The 22,180-nt window shown below is 44.3% G+C and overlaps 1 protein-coding gene across 2 annotated transcripts; it reads right to left on the reverse strand.

The window, feature by feature from the left end:
• Positions 1-4,293: 4,293 nt before the first annotated feature.
• Positions 4,294-20,316, reverse strand: DRD1 (dopamine receptor D1). 2 transcript variants are annotated; one of them, XR_012662126.1, is made up of 3 exons: positions 18,909-20,316; positions 9,649-9,716; positions 4,294-6,649 (listed from the first exon to the last, which is right to left on the reverse strand). XR_012662126.1 is itself a non-coding variant. In XM_075102456.1 (2 exons), exon 2 carries the CDS (start codon positions 18,186-18,188, stop codon positions 16,833-16,835), a length of 1,356 nt encoding a protein of 451 aa, XP_074958557.1. In that variant the 5' UTR covers positions 18,189-18,196; positions 18,909-20,316; the 3' UTR covers positions 15,008-16,832. The 2 variants fall into 2 exon arrangements, 1 of the variants encoding a protein (XP_074958557.1); XM_075102456.1 differs by lacking the exons at positions 4,294-6,649; positions 9,649-9,716 and adding an exon at positions 15,008-18,196.
• Between the last annotated feature and the right edge of the window lie 1,864 nt (positions 20,317-22,180).

Genomic DNA, 22,180 nt, shown 5'->3' on the forward strand with positions numbered 1-22,180 from the left:
TAAAAGACAATAAAATCAGTTGATGGATAATACAATACGGAAGGGGAGATAACACCGTCTATGTGGGTGGTTAGGCAACGGAGCAAGCTGTTGGAAGATCTTCCCTTTTTTAGGAAAATAGGTAATGGGTTGACAAGACATGTGGTAGCAAGCTAATATTCATGGGCCTCAGCAAAAAGGTTCAGTTTTGTGTTTTCTTAATATTTGCACCCATATTTAAATGTCATTCATTCTAAAGGGTTGTTTCAACATGAGGTGCTAGTTGTAAGTGCAGTGCTATTAAAGCCAATGGAGCTGTAACAATTTATACATAATTCACCATGTCTGTACAAAACACTGGTGAAAAATGGGCATGCAGTATGCACTAATAAATTTTGCTTTTGGAACAAATATTTCAAGGGGGTACTTGCTTTTCACGTTCATTTCTTCCTTCACTGGAGCCTGACATTAAACTGAAATTATTTCCTCTGATTTAGAGAGCAATATATCTGAACACAGTAAAATGCACATCAGCTTTATTATTGTCTAACAGAGAAAACAGTGTTTAACTGACAGCAGAATGAAGAGGGATAAAACAATGACATTATTAGTGTCTGCTTCACAGACGGGGTGGTACTGTATAGCTGCGAGTCCATTACAGGGGATTTCTCAGATGCTAAGAAGGTTAAATGGCTGAACGACTTAACCAAAAGTGATTGCTTTTCTGATCCCAGGTCCCTCATTTTATGGCAACATTATTTTATTATTTTCAAAATCACTCATGTGGCTTTTTTTAATTATGATTTTACTCTTCTGTAAGGTACCATGCCGACCATCTGGAGCCTGTCAGTGCTACCTGAAGTATGTAAAGCACCATGCACCAACATGGGCAGGACAGCAAGGCATGAACAACCCCAAAGCTGTGCCCGGTGGTGTAGGGACCAGGGAGAGGTCAAAGGGTTCATGCTTCACTCATGTCACCCAGAAGCAGGATCTTCTCTAACTGTTGCAGCCTTGCTCTGCTGTCCACAGGTCAGGGTGGGACTTCGCCATTCACTCCAGCTGATGGGAAATGCTTTTCTTGACGAAGCACGAGGCCACCCATATGTAAACGAACACATCCCATTGCTCCCTGCAGGAAATGGCCAGGGCTTTTCTTGCTCTGGCTGCTAGGGAATATTCTTCATCCACCGCAGGGAGGTGGGCAAGTGGGTGGCTCATAGCAGGAAGAAATAGTGTAGGTGCTGAAAAAGAGTGAGGGGATGAGACCTGGAGAAATATGAAGGCTGGTTTCATCCTCTCCCTCCTTTTTTCTTCTCTCCCTTCGAGACTGCAGCCTGTATGGTTTCTTTCTCTTTTTCCAAGCTTTCCCTGAGCTTTAGGGGAAAATAAGCAAACCAGCACTAGCCACTAGACCAGGCAGAGAGAAGCTGATTGCTGCAGTTGTTAGTGGTGGGCCAGGAAAGCAGGCTTAGAACCCAGCAGGAAGGGATGCCTACTGGGTGTCTAAAGAAGAAATCATGTATGGGGTGGTTGGACCATGACATGAAGTCACCCTGAGACATGTGGCAATGGAGTAGATGTCCCAGGCTTTCTTTCCTCTGTCTAGAAAAATTCAAACACTGAAGAAATTGGTCAGGAAGAAAGTGAGGACATCAGTAAAATAAAATAAATACTTTTAGGAGGTAGAGACAAAAGTACTGAGGTGTCTGTTCCTTCTGAGACGCTTCAGAAAATGAAAACTGTAGCTTGATTCATTTCTGGATTCTTTCAGACAAACTCAGATCCTCAATCTAAGCAATTCTGGACCTTCTCCCTTCCTATCAGCTCCACCAAAAGACCTGGATACTTGAAATGGAAATTAGTTGTGTAAAGGAATTCTGTATTTGTCTTTCAGTTCTGGTAATAAAAATCTTCTTTTGATCCTGTAAGTATCCTGCTAGGTGTCACATTCATTGCCTGAGCATGTCAATAAAACCAAACTATGGAGCTGCCATGTTTTTGCTGCCTCTCAATTCCTGTGATGCAAGAATTGTAAGGGGTTATGCTTCTTTAGACTCAGATAAATATCAGCAATTTAGTTGCTTTCCTTAAGCTTTGGTTTGGAAAGTTGATGGGAACTTTAGGAAAACAGGGTCACTTAAGTGGTTTTTTTCAGTCAGCTAAGAAAAAAAATGTAACTATGATGCCTAATGGCATAAAAAATAATTTAAACAATTCTTCCCCCTCTCCACACTCATTTTAATACTTAAAAAAGGCCACATCTGATTGGAACACAGAGCCAAATGCAGCTTGCTTTTATTTCAGACCACTTTGTACAGACTTTCTCATAAAAACTCCTGTTCAGAGAGACTAGTAACATACAGAGGAGATTTTTTATTTTAATATCATAGATTATTTTAAATGTACAACGTTTTGCAAGAAAACACAATCCTGCAAAGCTGCTGCAAGCAATTCCTGCTTCAAAGCAGTCATATATGATGCCTGATGCCAGACCACCGAAACTCTCTGCATGGTATGCTGGGAACACGTGTTGGATATGTTATTAGTATGAGGCAAAATTGGTGTGAATTCCAGCAATGCAGACAGCCTTGTGAGGACTCCTTCCCGCCAAGCTTCTGCCCAAGGAAGCCTTCTGAGGTTAGGTTTAGGCATCACGGTTGGGACCAGCAACTCACCAGCACTGATCTTTGCTGCCAGCAGCGTGTTATGAGTGGGACACTACTACTTTTTTTCAGATTCACCAAATCCCTCATACCTCTTCCCCATCTTTTGCCTCAATGTGAATAGAAGCTCCAGCTGTTCATTTTCCTTTTTAGTTTTGTTGTTTAAGTTCCCTCAAGCTGTGTCAGCTTTAATAGGAAAGACTTCTGCTGGTTTCATTTCCTGGATGGCAATGGCGGGATCACCCTGGGCACACAACTGTCAATTAAACACACACATGGAAGCAAGCAATTAGCAGTATCTTCCCTTTCTGACACTCTGGCATATCCTTTTATTAAAGAAAAAAAAATGCATATGAAACCTCTTTCTTTTTGTTATTGTTTAATGATAAATCCTTAATATTGGAGGGGAAAAGCCAGTTTTACACCAATGCAGTGGGGCTGGGAGTGGAGGACCCTGGGTTCCCAGGTCCCATCCTCAGCATTGTTCCCCATTTGCCTGTAACTTCTCTGTACCATTCACTAAGACATCCCTTGTCTAGCTGGACAGCCTTCTCTGGGCAGGAAACCTTCTCAGCCCCGTTCTTCCACCTTTTCTAATAATAACTGAAAAATACCTTAGCTCCTTTCTGTTAATCTACTTGTGCAATAAGGTGATTCTGCTGCAAGAACAGCAGTTCTTGCCTCAGGTAGGCATGTGCAGACCTCCCTGGGAGCACTGAAATGGGTTTTTGAAGGCATGGGATGGAGACTGCCTCTCCTCTCACATGCGGTACTACCATAGCCAAGGCAGGGAAAATCCTCCTCTGCTTCTGAAGACCTTCTCTTAGGTCACACTCAAAAGCTCAGTGGACGTGAACCCGATTCCAGTTCAAGTGGACGGAAAAGGAGCACGCTTAGTGGGGATGCATTCGTCAGAGCTGCTGAACACATTCCTGAGCACATGCAAAGTGAGGTGGTTCCAGAAAACCCTAATGTGCTGATGTTTGGGTGTATTTTTCCCTGCTGGAATAGCAAAATCCAACAGAAGGCACCACCAGCACCAGCCAAATGCAGAACTGTCTGCACTCGCTCCAAAGCACAGCAACCTTTGAGCTTTTCCTCATAGCAGCCAAAAATTTTCATGCAGGAAAGGCAACTTTCTTCTTCTCCTGTTCTCTTATGCTGAATTGACTTCACTGTTGTGACTGACACTTTAGAAGTTTGTAGATTTGCCTAAGGCACATATCCAGCATAGAAAAATCTCTATCCAAACGGCTGAGGTTCAGCAAAGACAGAAGCGACTAAAAAAAAGGTCTTCTAAGGAAAACATCAGAGTCTTAAGGTAGTCTGGAATTTCACCAGAATCGCTTTGTGCTAATCAGCGGGGGAACTGTGCACGCAGAACTTTGCGATCTCATATATGCCAGGATAAATCTAATGCAAATCCCAGGGAATAAACAACATTACTGTGGATTTATTCAGATGTAATAGATCAACATTTGTCCCTGAATGACTCCAACATTTCTCTCCTGTGTGTCCAGTCTCTTCCCTGCTAATGCATCCCCATGGGAGGGAACATTTCTTCTGCTAAGCAGGAAAAGGGAAGAAACCAATTGCATTTTGCTTGATGGGAGAATTTCAAGCATGCAATTGCTCTAAGACAGGGCCTTCTGTCTCAAATACATGCAGATATGTAACCATGCCCCCACATGGAAAAAAAAACATTAAACTCAGATTGTGAAGATCTGAAATAGAAAATCCTCAACGCTCAAGAGGATTCATACATCTGCAGTTCTCTTCCGAAAACACCTTTCATGTTATTCCAGAAAGGGACTGGTTTGACAGTTTCTCGTGAGCATGCACCCCATTTTCTGCATGCTTTAGGATGCATCAGAAATTAAGGAGCTGCTCATCTGGCACTGTCTCTTTCCCTAAACTTGCTGATTAGAAAGTGCTCCCAGGCAGAGTGGGGATTGCCTGAGCGTTGTTTCTAATCTTCTTCCAAATGACACAGATACAGATAGTCAAGTTAACCAGATGCACTCCACACAGATCCCACGGCAGAGCTGCTCCCAACCTGTCCCATGAGACAGGAGTGAGGGAACATCTTTAGTGTGCTTTGTTGCGACAGTAGCACAGCCGGATCCAGCTCCCTCCTGCTGCATGTGGCTGGGAGAACAACAGGCACACAGAAAGAGCAAAATTCTTTCATGAACATTTTATTGCTTAGATTTTGCTTAACTCATTGTTTTCTAGTAAACAGCACAATTTTATGTGACTATATTTCAGTTGACTCATTAATTCCTTGCAATGACACTTCTTTCTAGGTGTTGACCAGGTAGCTTTTGCAATCAGCTGGGATGGGAAACCTTTCTCACCAGGGTGACTTGGTGAGAAACTGCAACCCAAACCAAGAGAGAAGCAGCAGGCTGTGTGAAAAGCTGGGAACAAGGACCTAAAAATCACAACCAAGTTTTTGCTTTCCTTTTTAATGCAAGCACCCCAATACCTTTGATCCCAGTTCCCAGCTCCCTCCACATGCTTCCTAATAACTCTGCATAAGAGTTGGCAACTGTCCATGCCCCAGAAAGGTTTGTTTTGTGGGGTAACCCAAGGCAAAAATTTCTCTCCCTTCTAGGATACAGTGGATACTCATGCAGCAAAATAATCTTTAATCCTCTTTCCCAAATTTTTTTATTATTATCTTAGTCTTCATAGGGATGACTGAAAGGAATCACAGATGTTCGAGAGTCATATATGTTTCTTTCCACCTCACAGCAAGTTCTGCATTGGTGGGGAGGATGTCTGGGATTTTTGGGGGCTAGTTTTAAATATTAAACCTTTTCTGCCCATCTCAGAATTCAGATTCAGGAAGCCTGCACATTTAATACCAAATCTTTTCTACAGTTAGGGAGCAGTCCACGGCAGGACCAGGATGAAAGAAAAAAAATCTTACACTAAATGTTTCCCAACTTTAGCTGAAGGTTGATGTCCATGTCTAGACACACAGCTTTTCCTACAGTGATAAACATTGGTTTTGATTAGAAAATTGTTTTCTCCAGTTCTAGCCTCACAAGGCAGAATTACTACTTGGCAGCAGAGATCTGAGAAAGGTCAGAGACTGGCCAGTTAAAAGTAATATCTTTCTGGTTTAACGAAAAAATATTTTTTGCTGTATTTTCTCTATCCTCCTTGGAAGCAAATGTTGTTTTACTGCAAGGCTCTGACTGCAGTTATGCATCACAGGGGAGTCCAATGGTAGAGAACAGCACTTATAGCATTAAAAATGCATTCTCTGTGTATCAGACCAAAAAAGCATGCCTCTTGGCAGCATTGGTGGCCTAATTTTGGCTGCAGAATGAATAAAATCAAGGTTTCCACTGAAATTCCATCATTGGCTCCTGCTGTAGCTCCTGAGCTGCAGGCAGGGAGATAACACAGGGAGGCAAATTTGGGAAGCCTTTGGGAAGCTGGGGCTGTGAGTGCCCCCTTCACAGCCGCACAGAAGGCACCGTGCTTAGGCAGCACTTGCTGAGCACCCTGTGGGCTCCATGTCAAGTTGCAGTGTGTCTGTGGGATTGGATCAGTAACATTTGTCTCCTGAAATTGCCATGTTTTTCTAAAGCAAAACCACCCCTGGCCAGCCCAGGCTGTCTCTGCCCACCAGAGAAGCACTTGCTCACCCGGGCAGTCCCATTAGTGTCAGCAGCAGTGGTCACAGCAATGATTTCTTGCCAATGATGGAAAGCTGCCCCCTGAGCTCCACAGATGGGAGGCACCACACAACCACAGAGTGGTTGCTTTGGTAGTACCCACACTGTCAGTCATCACGTACCGGCTGTGTGGGTGGGAATGTCTCCATCTACTCAAAATGGAGCATTCAGAATTAGCTGACCCTGCCCCCAGAAATTGCTTGTTGAGGGTCTGTCATAGGAGAAGCATGTTCTTTTACAGGAGAGTCTGATTTCAGAACGGAACAGAGGAAGAAGTCATCTGGGATGCCAGCACAGGGTACAATGTAACAGCTGTAATAAAGACAAATCAGGTAGCATTACAACGATATCCTCGTAGCAAACCTTACAGAAGTGTCCCCCAAACCCACGTGCCCAGGGTTGCTGTAATAACAGGAGCAACAGCTCCTGCAAGAATGACAAACAATAATGACAAGAAAGCAGCACTAAAACCTCCTTGTGCGTGTTCCTCCCGTCCCAGCTTCCCACTGAGACAGATGTGATAGATTGGAACAAGCTGGAATTAAAGTATAAAATGGCATTACACCCTGCATCTGCTGTAACACATGGTAACTGTGTCCCCCCGACATCCCCAGTAAAAGAACGTACCTTCGTCACAGGATGCTGGCTTGAATAAAAATCACAGATATCATAATAATTAAGTATGTCTTAGCACTGTGCACAGATCTGTCTGTAGTGAGTAGAACTGCATAACATGAGGTCTATTAGTTTGCTTATTTTTCTTGTACAATTTTCCAATGCACTGTACATACAAGCGACAACCGATGCTGTGACTGTGCATCATTGCAAACTGTAGCTCACATGTGCCTGAGAAGTAACTTCAAGACTGAGGAACTACTCTGCAGCATTACATGCCATTCTTTTACTTTCTTTAAGAAATGAAAATATAAGGGGCATTTTGATTAAGTTAATTGTTGAAACAATTACAGTCATTACTTGTTACAGTAGCACACTCAAGTTAAGGACACAACTAAACATCTACTTGCTGCTATTATAAAAGAAGCAACATTGCAAGACAACGCCAAATTTCCCAGTTCCAGTCAGATGAGTGAGGTGGCGGAAAACCCAACTACACACTCAAAATAAGGAAGTCCTTCACAGTAAATGAGACATTCAGCCCAGGGAAGGGACATCTGCACTTCAGAGGCCAGAAACAGCTTCTCAGAAAGGGAAGTCCTTCTTCCTAGCATTACCCTCCTCAGCCCCGTGTCTCCAGGTGTGTCTGCAGCATTCCTGGGACACTGTTTCTGGACCACCTGGGGCAGACCTTAGCAAGTGAGTTGGTGCCTTCGTTATCTACAGGTGCTCATAGTTTTGAAAGATTACATAAAGAACACAGGAAAGTAACATTGAGGAATGATCTTCTGTCAGCTGCGAGCAAGGGAAAGTTGTAATATAAAACAAAATAAAATAAAACAAAACAAACCACAGAAGCCCTTCCATTTAAAAAAAAAAAAAAAGTGCATTTCCTCCTCAGCCATCTGACCCCACACATCCCTCTCTGCAACAGTTTGGCTGCAGTATAAACCCCAGAGGCTTTTACTGGTAACTCTTTCCTACATTTAATTTTTGAGCACAGCCAGCAAATGGGGGTGGAAAGGAATCACCAGTCATTTTGAAAAAGAAAGTGACTGGAATATTGAACGCTCCATTGATTGCAGCCTGTGGCATGTAAAGTGTTTCTTTTATTGTGTTGTTTTCAGAGTGGAAATACATGCGTACTGCAGACCGGACCACAGAACTGTCGCTGGGTGAGACCCAGACTCCTTGCTCACGCCACGTCAGGTCAGCACAGTTTCAGTGTGATTGCCCTGGTTTACATCCATGTCAAGGGGGTGGGAATCCAGCCCTTCGCTGATGGGGTTTTTTCCTGGGTGTCAGGATTGATAACTATACTTGATATTCTATTTGCTTTTATCATGCAGCTGGGTCTTTACTTAAATTACATATAGGAGATATGGGTGTTTGTGCATTAGCGCTGAGTAAATACTGCAAAATAAAATCAATCCCTGAAAACGTTTCTTGAGCTGGGAAGGGCAGATGCTTGGTGGTACCGGAGGAGAGCTATTTCAGGGGTTAAGTATACTGTCACTGCCAAAAGTGTACGAGCTCATCGATTTTTTAGCCTTTTCTTGAGAATGTCTCAATCGATACACTGGCTGGGGCTCTCCCCACCCCACTTCAAAATGTGCACCGTTCACCTCGGGGCTGTGAGAGGCAAGGTACCAACAAACAAGGTCCCTGGGATGCTGCATCCATGCATGTGTGCGTGGGCAGGGGACATGAAAAGGATCAGAGTCAAGCTTAGACCATGGCAGTCTTTACACTGGAGCTGGCTTAGTTAGAGATGGGATCTTGTGCTGTTATAGTAAAAAACTGTTCACTGTATCAGTTTAAATCACATTCCTACAAGTTACTGTATCCCAACAAGTAAGGGAAAAAAGAGGCAGAAGGGAGAAAACGTGCATAAAAGATGGGGAAGGGGGAAGAAGAAATTTGCTTCTGCTGAAAGGTGGCAAGACGGACACAGAGGACAGGAATTCGTGTGTTGTAGCCTGGGTATGAAAATGCCACTTAGAGGGGCAAAAGTCCCTCTTAGTCCTAGCCAGGGCTCCATCCTCGGGAGCTTTGTTGGGACTCCCAGCAAAAAGCCAGTTAATGGCACTTATTATGATGGAAGTTACCTTTAGATAATTATTTATTTTTAAATATAATCAATACTACACACTGAGTAGTACAAGTGGAATTACTAAATGTCTAAATGTAACTGCTGGGAAATATTTTTACTAGTGCTACGTGTTATCACAAAGCCACCTATCGCTATTTTATCCTCTCAAGCAAGAAAGAAATATGACTGGAAGTTTCTGCATTAAACCATTCTCATCAGAAATTGTTCTCTTACTTTGAAGAATGTTATTAGTGAACAAAATGCACTGAAAATGTTCTACTCTATAAGGATTGTAATTATATTTAATTAAAATGTTTCTGAAATGTTAACTACTATAATGTTATAATCCTCCTCACTTAGAAAATATTGGTGTTCTTTATGCCATTAAGTGTTGCTTTTGAGAAAATGAATTCAAACTGAATTATACTGAAAATAAATCAGGAAAAAATATGAAAATTGATTAGTTTTAGGACCTACAAAATAGATATCAACTTGAAAAGTTAATTTTTTGCTCAAAAATAACTTCCCAATGTTCAAAAGCAGCTGTTTCGGGGTGGGGGGGGGCAGCGGGGTCCTTTCACTGTTGTCCCACGTCCCAATGTACCTGGTGGGATCCAGGGTTTCGGCAGGCATCAGCAGGCTGGAGGAGCTGCTGGAGCAGAGTCTGTTCAGCTGAGAACACAAATTGGTATCAAAGTCTAATATAACCACAGAAGAGCAAAGAGAATGAAATTGGATGGTACAATTTACAACTTTGAAATCATTATGGAAGTAGTTACAAAAGCCTTAGAATTGTAGAAAGTTTAAAAGTACATAACAGCATCCTTAGGTCTTTCTATTATTATTATTTCAAACACCTTTTACTGAACAATTTCAAAGCATATGTTTTTACAATTTTCTGAATGTTTCATCTCTTGGGCACGGGTGCACTCCCAAGCAGGCAGAGCACAACCAGCTCTAATTAACTGCACTTCCCAAACTGCTGGCTGCGGCACAGCCCCTGCCAGTCTCAGCCCATTTCCAGTGCACTGCTGGTGAAATGTGCTCCAGAGCCCAAGGTCACACGCAAAGGGTTGCTGGCGTTAAAGATCTATCAGTCCTGACAGGTTTGTCCTTTTAATGCAGGCAATACAGGCCTGGTTCATCTTCCGCAGCAAAGAAATATATTAAGTTCACCTCCCATCACTTCCACAAGATCCATGAATATACTAATTAAGAACAATGTATGTTGTATATGTATATGTATGTCCGTATGAAAGCAAAATTACTGGTACTGATACAGGGTGGCATGCAAGTGATTAGAAAAAGCGGTACCATCAGAAACTCCTTTCCTAACTAAGAAAGAAAATTTAAAAAAAAAAGCTGAGGAAAATGTCTGGGTGTCTGAATCCGCAATTTTCTCTCTCTGAAATTACGAGAAACTTTGCAATGGTAGTCTAGTTCAGTGAAACGTTTGACTTCTCACATCAGTGGAAGCAGAATCTGGGAAGCAAATATTTCTCTCCTTCTGTGTCTTCTTTCACGATTTCAAAACTTTTCCTTGTCTTAGGAAAATGAAATGAAGAGGCATTTAATGATCTGAAAATCAAGCAATGGGAGCAGGAAAAAGTTTTGAACAATCTAATTGTTTAATAAAAGTCATATTAAACTATTTCATTTTATTTTTAATATTGAACTTTTTGTCAATATTTTCAAACCAGAGGTCTGATCTGAGTTTTAAAACACCTAACACTGCAAGCTGAAAAGTTAAGTAAATCAAAAATGGAGAAATTAATTTTGAAAATGTAAGAACATCCTCTAATGATATAGTCAAACAACACTTTTTCTGGGTTTTTGTTGTTGTTGTTGTTGTTATTTGCAATATCCCACAAAGAGATCTGTTGGGTGGCAACTATTCAAACAGGGAAAACATCCAACTGATTGAAAGGGGAGCCTCTGACAAAACAAAAATATAGGAGATGCGAGACAACCAAATGTATGAGTTATTTGGAGCAAAGTGTAAGTTATCCATACAAATCCCCTACCACATATATCATTACAAATTTCATTTCTTTTCGAGTCAACTCACAGCCCGAAGCCAGCCTGCTCCTCTGCTGACCATCCCTCAGCAATACCAAGTGCTCTTAGGCTGGACTGAGCTGGCATTGGGCAAAACAGGCTGTACCCAGGCTGGCCCCAAAGCGAAAGCTGCGTTCCCTGCAGAGCTGGCCCTGTGGTAATGCAGGAATCTGGAGGTGTTTTGGGTCTTGAATCTGGCTGGGGCAGGGCTGGACCTGAGCTCTTCCTTCATCTGTCTCCTCTGGCTGCCGGGGATCGCAGTGGGGAAGCTGCAGCACAGGGTTTCTCCAGTGCCACCATCCCCAGTGCTGCTCCCCCGCAGCCAGCCCTGGAGCCCCTTTGCCACTTGCTTTTTTACAGCTCTTTTACACCAAACCATCTGTCTCACCAGGTCCACAGGATGATGATGAATGAGGCCCAGGGTATCCCTTCAATCCCTACGTTGCCTTCCTGGGTGAAACCAACCCCATCCAGAGGGACAGAAACTAAAGCAATGCCATTGACACCAATCACATTATTTCAGTGTGCAACCTGGAGCCCAGGTCTGTTGTTGCTGCTCTGCATAACTGGTACTGCCAGCACCATCCATCCCCACTGCCCTCGTGGCCACTGAGGAAACTCCTTCATGAAAGAACCAACATGAATGTCTCTTCTGGAAAGGGAGAGGAACAGTGTAGCAGGACTGAAAGGGAGATGCAATCAAAATAGAAAAGACATGGCCATCAGCACAGCAGGGCTAGCAGCCTTCTCCTGTATCATTGCCCAGAGTTTTTTCCTAGAAATACAATAAAAACAGGCATGGCAGAAAATTGCCATTTCATTCTGACAATGACTGTAGAGACAACCAACATTAAAATAGCCATCATATACTGGATTTACATGTTCAGCCTCAAAACTACATTTGTAGAAACACGCTTCCAGTGGTACTTTGGAAAGAGCTGTGTCCAGCTGGGGAGGGCAGCAGGGTCAGCAGCACGGGGCTCTGCAGATACACCCGGGAAGGCTGGTGTTCACAAGTGCATCCCTGACTTCGAGATCTGGGGTGGAGAAGGATTACTACCCTGCAAACGCAGCAGCCGCCCGCAGGGCTGGAAGTGGCCAGACAACCCAGACTCCCTTGCACAGAGGGGATCAACGCCGACCAGATCTGAGGCTCATGGTGAGAGCCCAATGCTCGGTTCAGCCCACCTCTACTGCAACAGAACAGTGCAAGAACATTTTACACTATGTGTTTCAATCTTTTAGTAGTTAAGAAAAGATACCATAGGGTTTTTTTAAGTTATATTCATTGTGCGGCCACATAAGCAGTATCGCTAGGAACATATACTGCTATCCTTATGTCAAAACCCTAAATATTTACTGGAATAATCTGTCCCTCAAGATACTAATCAAAGCAGGTTTTAGAGATTTTGATCAGATTTGGGTGCTCCAAAAACTATTGGTTTGAAAAAATCCAGGACTGGCTCCCAATAATTGTGTTATTAAAACTGTACCTCAGCAAAGGCATTTCCTCTTTCATCCTCTATGTTTTGTACACTTTGTTAAGTTAGAAGCCAAAATCAGCATAAAATGCTTGCCAAGGGGAGGGAGAATTGTATTCAGATTTAATCTAGTGATTATGGTTCATTCGTTGCAAACAGCTCCTTCATCAAAGCCATCAGGTGAATTATTAACCTCTTCCATCCACAAATAGAAAAATACCCTCCGTCACAAGGATGCAATGCCAAGAAAAAGGTTACATAGGTTATTTGCGGGTGCATTGAAAAGGCACACAGTAAGGCTCACTCTGCAGCAGAAAATACTGCTTGTGGGGGAGCCAGGCAGGGAGAAAAGTACCTGATGCCCACAGGGCGGACGAGGCGGCTGTCCTGATGGGAGCAGTGACATCGTGGTGTCCTGGCACCTCACTGCTACTCTGTGCTCTGCCTCTGCCTGGCCACATATGGCAACACATGGTGAGAAAACTGTTCCTGGGGAAGAGTTTCAGCAAAGTGGCTGTTATCAAAAAGATGACGTTATTGCAAATGAACTGCTGCTGCTCTCATCCTCCAGAACAGCAGAGAGGCTGCTGCTGCCTGCTAGCACAGAGCAGTAAGCACTCCTCACAGGCTGCTCGCAGGGTTACTACGGCCGAACCTCACCAGTTAACTCCCTGCTGTTGGCTCCATGAGAGCCTGGCACGGCTCTGGCATGTCTCCAGTCCCTGGGGTGCAGCTTGACATTGGTGTGACCAGTAGTGTCAGCAGACCACTGGTTTCAAGCAGCTGGGGAGCAGGCACAGAACAGGTAATACAGCTCTGAGCAATTAATTCAGCATATAAATAGAACAGCAGTTAGTAGGTACATGCTTTTGTCCCTTCTAGTCATCCCTAACACTGGTCTGCAGGCTCTGCAACAGGTAAGAGAGGCATTTCTGGGTGCAGGCTGTGGGAAGGGGACTCCTGGCTGTGTTGAAGGGTAGGATTTTAAATTGGACTTTCTCTGAAGCAAAGGATTATAGGGGCCAATAAAGCCGAACAGGGTGACAAGATGGCTCTGGCTGCAGTGGGAGGAAAGGAAGGGAGGGCAGATAAAAAAACACAAGCTGGGAAGGCTGGAAAATGAAGGGGTAAATGTGGTACATCAGTAAATGTTGATCAAGACAAATTCATGGTATTCTAAAACATACAGGCAGAAGCAAAAATTAATTTAAACAGAAATAGAGAGAAAACAATAAAATAAACTCAGAAAACTGTCTCTCCCGCCCTGCTTTTAGCATGGAGCCTGTCACACTGAAGGGAAGCACCCAGCAGCAATCGCTGGTAGCATTTCCCGAACAACCTCCACGGAGTCCCTCTGAAACTCGGGTCCACCTGCAAGGAGGGAGGTCCTGGGATGGCTCCTGGTCACACCACAGCAACCTTTTTTTTCAGAATACAAATCACTCCCATACAAACTAATACAAACCCAACATCTCGCTTTACATTACCTCCTTAAATCATATTTTACATTTTGCCATTATATCAGACTGCTGGGAGTTCTGAGAATAAAAAGCTCTTGAAGGCACATGTATTTGAGTAAGCAACCACAGAACTTCATTTCTGGCCTGTGTACTTTCTAAGAACTAAAATAATTCCTCAAAGGTACAGAAAAAAAAAATCAGGCATCAGCACCATACCAGGAAATTATATCCAAGGAGCTAAGAAAGCCTGGAGGCAGCCATGACTCCCCACCTGCCATCAGACCTGCAGCATTCACTGACCAAGGGAAGCTAGCACTAAAGGAGGGGGAGCTGGACATCCCCGCAGCTCGTGCACCAGCTTAGACTCCAGCTGCTGAATTGGTCATTCTGGTAACACTTGAGACAGAGGTGACCACCTTTCCTTGTTTCATCATTTCAAAATTAATCTGCTGACAGAGGCAAAAATAAAGTAGAGGGCTGCCAGGAATAGAGGGACACTGCTGTACCTCAGCTACACCATCACCTCACTTCTGAAATGATTCGTTTTGTTGCAAAAAAACCCCAGAAACTAGCAGTGGGGCTTTTAAAAGTCCTACACAGCTTGGGGGGAAAAAGGGAAGAAGAAAAAAGAGCAACAATAAAAGCAATGCTATAAACCAAGTTCATTATTCTATTACACCAAGGCAAAAAGAAAATAAGAGTCACCAGTAGGTCAAGCTTTACACATTTCAACTAGTCACATTAAAGCAGAGTGTGGTTGTTTCCGAAGTGCATTTACTGCTTTCAAATCCTAGTTTAGAGCAAGGGCTGAGAGGTCTCTCCGTAGAGAGGACTTTCTCCTGCTTCTAATAAAAATTCCCATCCACCTTACGGGTGTCATCCCAAATAAGGGCAAATGGAAAATAAGGAACCATCCTTGCTTTTAACACAATCAATACAACTGCCAAAAAAACAGCATGTGTTTAATAAATGCAATGTAGATTTTTTTATTTGATCTTCTGTTCACAAAATAATTTTATTATATGTATGAAAGCAGCATACAGGCAATAAAATTATGAAAACATTCACACATTCACATAAATACACAGACCTGATGCAGGATGTATATAGTTCATTAGACTTTAAACTTTTTTTCCTCTCAGTTCTCTTTTCCTGACAACACATTTTTTTGATTTATGTTATGAAAAAGTTGCTCCAAAGGGTATTTTCTTCCATTCAGAAAACAAAGAGCTTTCTTTGAATGCTGCTGAATATTAACACCCAATGTTCCTGTTGCTAACGTTCACTGATTGCTTTTGGCATTAAAAAGGGGAAGCAGCAGGGAAGGACAATGGAAAAGTAGCAAGTTTTTTGAATGAAACATTGGCAACTTTTGGGGAGCTCACAGGACATTTTTGGGGTGGCGGCTGCAGTTCTATCCATACTTAGAAATGTCTTAATCCAAAATGGTAATGAGGCACTATTCCTTATCAAATGGACTATTGACATGGTAATTACTAAAATGTAATGTCCTCCTAGTTTCCAAAGTAAAGCACTAGGTACCTCACTTTTTTATTCTGACTGTGATACAGTAGCAGACAGACAGCATGATCCTGGTGGTACTGCAATAATACAGATGATAAAGAGGTTTGGCGTGTTTACTACCATTATAGCCAATTGTGTTTGTTCAGAAAAGATATCCAAGACTTGAAATAAGAAAAGTCTGAGAAAGCTGTTTATCTTACATAAATACAAAACATTATATACTAAGAGTTGTTATCTAAGAAGCTTTTCTTCTCAAATCGGATTCTTCTTAAGGTCATAGTCATATTTAAGGTATTTACAGATCCACAAACTTGACATTCTAGCAAAGTCTTTGTAACATGAAATTTTTTTAAAAAATAAATAGCAGCAATTTCTTTTATTTCTATAAGGGAAGAGAATTCACAATTCAGTCAACACTGGTCCTGTCTTTTGAAAGAAATACCACTTAAAACAAAAAAAAGCCCACAAGCAAATGAACTCCACACAGCATTAGTTTTGCTGATTCCTTCATTTCTTGCTGAGCTTTTTAACATTCCTTCATTCCCCTCACCAGCTCTCCAGACTATCAGAGCTTATAATAAAGTGCTGACTGGTTGACTGGTCAAAATGCAGTTATGACACTCCAAAAATATCCCATTATTTAGGCATCTTAAATAACATAAATAAAGCTAGATCTGTTATAACATATGAAAAATATCAATTTAAAACAATAAATAAATAAAACCAGTATCAACATATTACCTCCCAAAGCTTTAAAAATAACCATCCTCATTATAAGGCTCAATTATTTGTCAGAAATAATTTTAAGAAGGCATCTACCTATCTTTACAATCCCTCAGTCTTTAATTAGGACCTGTTAACACCCACTATCACAAGACACAGCAATCTTTTAACTTTTAGTAAACATTAATCTTTAAATACTTAACATTTATCTTTTGCCTCATTTTAAGCTAGAAATCAGTTTCTCTGTGTGGAAGTGAAGCAATATTATCTTTCTCACTGCACTGTATCTAAATTTGTATATTTTTCTCAGTATGAACAGCATGGTTTAATATTCTTTCTTAGCCAAATTTCAGTATCTTTTTCTGTTTATTGTTTTAAGTGTTAAATTTGCTTTGAATGCCAGGATAATTATTTCTGGGCTTGGTGTAAATGTGTATTTCTCCCTAGAGCTTAGTTTCTTACTAAAAAATCTTGTATATCTTTTTTCTTTAAAAGATTATTACAATATACACTATTAGATCTTGCTGGGTAAACCTTACTGTTCAGGTTTTATGCTGCCCATTTTGTGTAATGGGATTGATCTTTTCCAGAGAAACATCAGCCTCATAATCCAAGATACCCGACAATGCTGGAGACATCTTCTCCAAGGTCTTAGATAGTTCACCCTCTTCTTCCTTTTTGAGAGGTTCTTCTTCCGGACAGATAATTGCATGTGGAATCAGATAAACCAGATTAGACTCTTTGGGGCTGGACCCTTTGGGCTCATGTTGGCTCGAAAAAACAACTGCTCCGTTATTGTTAATACTAACAGTCTCTATAGCATTGCTGGACATAGGGCAGAGCCTGTAGCATCCTAGCAGGGTCGAAAATGCCTTGCGGAAATCAGCATTGAAGGCATAAATGATGGGGTTGAGGGAAGAGTTAGCCCATCCAAACCAAACAAAAACATCGAAGGTGGTGGAATTAATGCAGAAAGCTTCTGCTCCCTTGGACGGTTGGGTAGGCTCGCAGAAGGGAATCATGCAGTTCAATACAAAAAATGGCAACCAGCAGCACACAAACACCCCCATGATCACTGACAAAGTCTTTAAAACCTTTGTTTCCCTCTTGAAGGACATTTTGAAGTTGCTCTCTGGTTGCTGGCAATCCATACTGCTTCTGTTGCCGCTCGTGTTCTGGCAGTTCTTGGCATGTACTGCTGCTCTCTCCAAAGCTGAGATGCGTCGTATTTGCTTCTGAGCAATCCGGTATATCCTTGTGTAAGTTACTATCATAATGGCCACAGGTATATAGAAGCTAATTAGAGAAGAGGAGATGGCATACATCCTGTTTAGGCTAGAATCACAGTTGTCCATGGTTATACCTTGTAAACTGGCATTTAGGTCCAAAAAGCTTGTGGTTGTAGCCTTGTGCCAGTTCAGCTGCACAGGGATGAAGGAAATCAACACAGACAAAGTCCATGCCACACTGATCATGATGAAGGCTGCCTTGGGCGTCATTTTCCTCTCATACCTAAATGGGCTGGAGATGGCCCAATATCTGTCCACACTAATGACACACAGATTTAAGATGGAGGCTGTTGAGCACATAATATCAAAGGCCACCCAGATGTTGCAAAATGAACCAAAAGGCCAGAAACCTGCGATCTCAGCCACAGCTTTCCACGGCATGACCAAAACTGCCACTAAGAGGTCTGACACAGCCAAGGAGATGACAAAGAAGTTGGTCACCTTGGACCTAAGGTGGCGAAACCTAATGACAGCCGCACAGACCAGCGTGTTTCCCAGCAGTGTGGAGAGGATCAGCAGTGAGAGAAAGCAGCCCGTGAGGATCCGAAAGGAAGAGTCCCTTTCCACCAGCAACCCTTGCCTGTCCATAGTGGTGTCGTTCCAAGTCATAGTTCCTCCTGAGGGAAAATCATATCATGATTTTCATGACGACATCAGCTCCTTTACTTGCAGAGATCAGAGACATCAGACGTCCATTAATTACTCATCACCAAACAGACCAAAGGTCCTTTCTTACGGTCCCTTCAACCCTGGATAGACTTCACCCACTATGAATCTCCCCAAACACTGAAAGCTCTATGAGCAGGAACTGAAAATGCACAAATACAGTCCACCCTACAGACTGGTTCTTTAAGCAATCCCTTCAGAAACACACCACACCACCTAATTCAGCCTAATTCAGACAGCTCGCCTGCAAACGTTCTGCTGCTGTCCTCTGCAAATACACCCCACAGACAGGAAAGCAATCACTTTTCCATGCTTGCATATATTCCCACTTAAATAGGGTATTGATCGAGTGTTTCCAGCATCCATTGCACTAGCCCCTCATATTTACTGAAGCGTACTACACGAGGCGCTTTTTCTCTAGTTTCCCAAATGTCTTGCTGATTAAACACTCCATCCTTCCTCCTTGGTACATTCCTGTTACAAAATGCATCAGTTCTCTGTTTCTGGGCAGCGTCACAGAACAATTCTTTGCTTTGTTACAAACTGTTTAAGTTTTACACTTCCGAGACAAAGAAAAACATACAGTAGGTGTGTTTTAATGCTTTCAGTAAGAAGTAGCTCAGGTTATTTAGTTTTATTTAAACGAGAAATTCTGGCTCCTACCTTTCACCTTTGAATCTCTGTTTGCTCTGGGGTGCAGGGCCGTCTCTCCTCCTCTTTTAGTTTTGGAATTGCATAGCAAAATTTATATACAAAACCAACACAGAAACACTGCATTGCATCAGGGGTTTGTGTGTGGTTTTTTTTTCCCTGAAAGTTCAGATTGTCAGGGGAGAAGTAAAAACAGGAGCCAGCAGAGTTTGACCATCAGGAGTTAGTTTTCAAGGGAGCAGCAGGTCTGTGCTGTCAGACCGTGCGTGACGCCCAGCTACCTCCATCCCACAGTCCCTGCTGATCACTCTGCAAACTTTGTTGGCCGGCTCAGTCCCAGTTGCACTTTGTACATCCCGTCGAAGTGGCACATCAGGGCAAATCATCCCAGGCAAAAGGCACAGTATTCCCAACACTGGCAAGAGCCAAATACCAGTTCTTTCTTCTGTCATTCACTGGAAGGAGAAAAAAGGGCGAGAGGAGGAGAAGGACCTGAGTGACCTCCCCACGGCCAGGGGTGCGAGGCCGGCGGTGCCCGCAGCGGGCTCCCCTTCCAGCGGGGCCAAGTCGGTCTAACGTTCTGCTGCCAGGTTGTAGCACTCCATAACCACCCCGGAGTAATCCCACCTCCTGCTCAGCGGGGCTGCGCTCCAAGGATCGGGTCCAGCTTTTACCATGCTTCTTCGCTCTCAGAGAAGCGCCGGAGGAGGCAGCTCCTCACGCCCTCCTGCAGCCTGCCCCGGGCCGCGCATCCCCGGTGCCGGCGGGTCTCGGCGGCAAAGGCTTTCTTCTGCCCGGGGCAGGGCTCGACAGCATCGTCCCTCCAGGAAAGGTCTGCTGCCTGGCTTCTCCTTCCTAAAGGATTAAGACAAGGGAAAGACAGGCATGGAGGCACGCAGTGGGCAAAAAGCAACCCCCCTTCGCCTCCTTTAACATCTTCGGTCGGGCGCAGCTTCTTCTGGGCAGCCTCTTCCCGTTTTTTTCAGCTTTCCTGGGGAATAACGTCCCGGCTAGCCAGGCAGGCGGGGCGAGAGGCAGCGCCGGGCTCCTGGAGCGGCTGTCCTGGAGCTTAGCTCAAACGGGATCACTTTGCCCCGTGCCGAGCTCCGGGACGCCCAGGGTGCTGCGCGATGCCTCGGCGCTGCGAGACTGCTCAGCTCAATTCATTGATGCGGAAAGTAAGTACCGGCACCTAACTCGGGGCTGGGCGATGCTTGCTCCGGAGGCGGGCCGCGGCCGAGCACCCGCGCCTTCGCCGACACCTCCCCGGGAACAGCGTCACCCCAGGGCACGCTCGGGAAGAGGGGCCCGGGACCCCCTCGGGCGCGGCGGGGAAGGGGCGGCGGCCGCGGCCGCGGTACTCACGGGCGCGGGGAGGGCCAGGGCTGGCGGCGGGCTGCAGCCGGGGCTCCGCGCGCGGCTCCGCGCCGCCCCCCCTCCGCCGCCGCCGCCGCCGCCGCCTGGCTCAGCCCCGCCGCGCCCGGTGCAGGCGCGGCCGCCGGGCTCCCTCTCCTGGGCAGCCGCGGCCCCGCGCCCCGCCGCGCCGCCCCCGCGCAGGGCAGCCCCGAGGGGCAGGGCTTTGCCGGGATGCCCCCCGTGTCCCCCAATGTCCCCCTGCCCCAGCCCGAACCCGCCGCCAGACACGCTTAAACCCTGAGTTCGTAACGAAGGCGAAGGGCTTTGATATCCCTGCGAGTAGGCGGGTGGGGGGAGCCCCAAAGCCCAGGTTCCCAGGGGTGTGGAGCTGCCTGAGGACCCGCGTCCTGACCAACTTGCTCGAGATGAGGCGAAGGGACGGCAGAGGAACAACCGGCTCCCTCTCCTCGGGCCCGCCGGAGCCCCGGAGCGGGCACCCCCGGGGGCAGATGCGGAGTTTGGGGCAGCTGGTTCTGCGTCCGCAGAGAAAACCCAGCGCAGTGAACGGCCGTTCTCCCTCAAAAATCTGCCCCCCTTCAAACCCTGTTTTCTTTGCAAAAATCCTCCAAGTAAGCACCAGAACCAGAGCCGTTACATCTCAAACCCCTTCTTTCTCCAGAAGGGTTTTTTGTTTTACTTTACCGACAATAGGCAAGGAAAGAAGATGAACGTGCCGATTTGCAAGTTGCTACCTCTGTGTAGGAATCTTTCTCAAAAGAAAAATCAGAAAATTAAGATAAAAGACATCGCAGGGAGATTAAAAACCTCCTAGGAGAACAAATAAGCTCCCTAAGTCGTCGAGATAAATTTCGTAGGGTTCAGCATTAGTGAAGTTGCTTTTCTGCCGTCTATAATTTTTCATAATGTCAGTTAAAGCAGATACAGTGCCAAGCTAACCTTGACTAGCTAACTAAAACACTTCTTTTCCTTTCTCCCTCTTTCTTTTTTTTTCAACTGCTTCTCAGCAAGTTCTCACACCCCCTTTCTTATTACCCTGTCCTTTAATCATCATTCATCCTTAGTAGAGGGTGAAAATAGACAAGAAAATTAATCCTGTGCTGTTTTCAATATTTTTTTCTTTCTTCTCCTGTGCTTCTTAAAGCACAACACAGGTGAGGTTTACTGTGTGGTACTTACCGTCTGAAAATGTATCACAGTCCTGCCTTTCAGTAGAAATCCTAGGCTGAGGAGAACATTGCCTGCCCAAGAAGTCCTGAGCACATTTGATTTTATTTGTAACAACTTCAAGGGGCTGCCTCAAAATTGCTTTCTACCACAGCCGTCCTGGATTATTCCAGGAGAAATCACAACTCCAGCGTACACAAACAGCTCAATCTTTGAGGCATACTGGAGAGAAATGCTGAGGTACATATTGCAAAAAAGAGGGCGTTCTGCTTTCAATCATCTGCTTATCAGCTCATCAAGCAAACTCTTCAGTTCATTTTTGCTAAGGAGTAGGCTTTCCTGGGGAAGAGGCTGAATTCCACGTTGGCAGCCCCTAATGCTGCTCATATGAGGGTTTAAAACTTTCGTTTGAATCTGATAGTAAAAAAAAAAAAGCCTTTTAGCTTTCTACTCAAAGCAGCCTGTAAGAATCTCCTGGTCTTTATTTGTTTGGCAATTCACGTATCTGTTTCAGAAGACAGAGCCTCTCTCCTGTTTCATCTCTAAATCTGTGTGATCAGTTCAGGATGAACACGAGGTCTGGCTCAGCTGAGACCGAACTAGTGGAGCAAAGCCCCTTCCACAGCTATGCAGGTTTCAATCACCAGCATTTCATGCAGGGCACCCTGCTGTACCCATTCGTCACTTCGGCTAATTTGTAAGCTTTTAAAATTTTCATGACTTAGCAGTCATACCCAGGTGAG

The sequence above is a fragment of the Phalacrocorax aristotelis genome, chromosome 8 (assembly GCF_949628215.1).
Source record: "Phalacrocorax aristotelis chromosome 8, bGulAri2.1, whole genome shotgun sequence".
NCBI classification, from domain to species: Eukaryota; Metazoa; Chordata; class Aves; order Suliformes; family Phalacrocoracidae; genus Phalacrocorax; species Phalacrocorax aristotelis.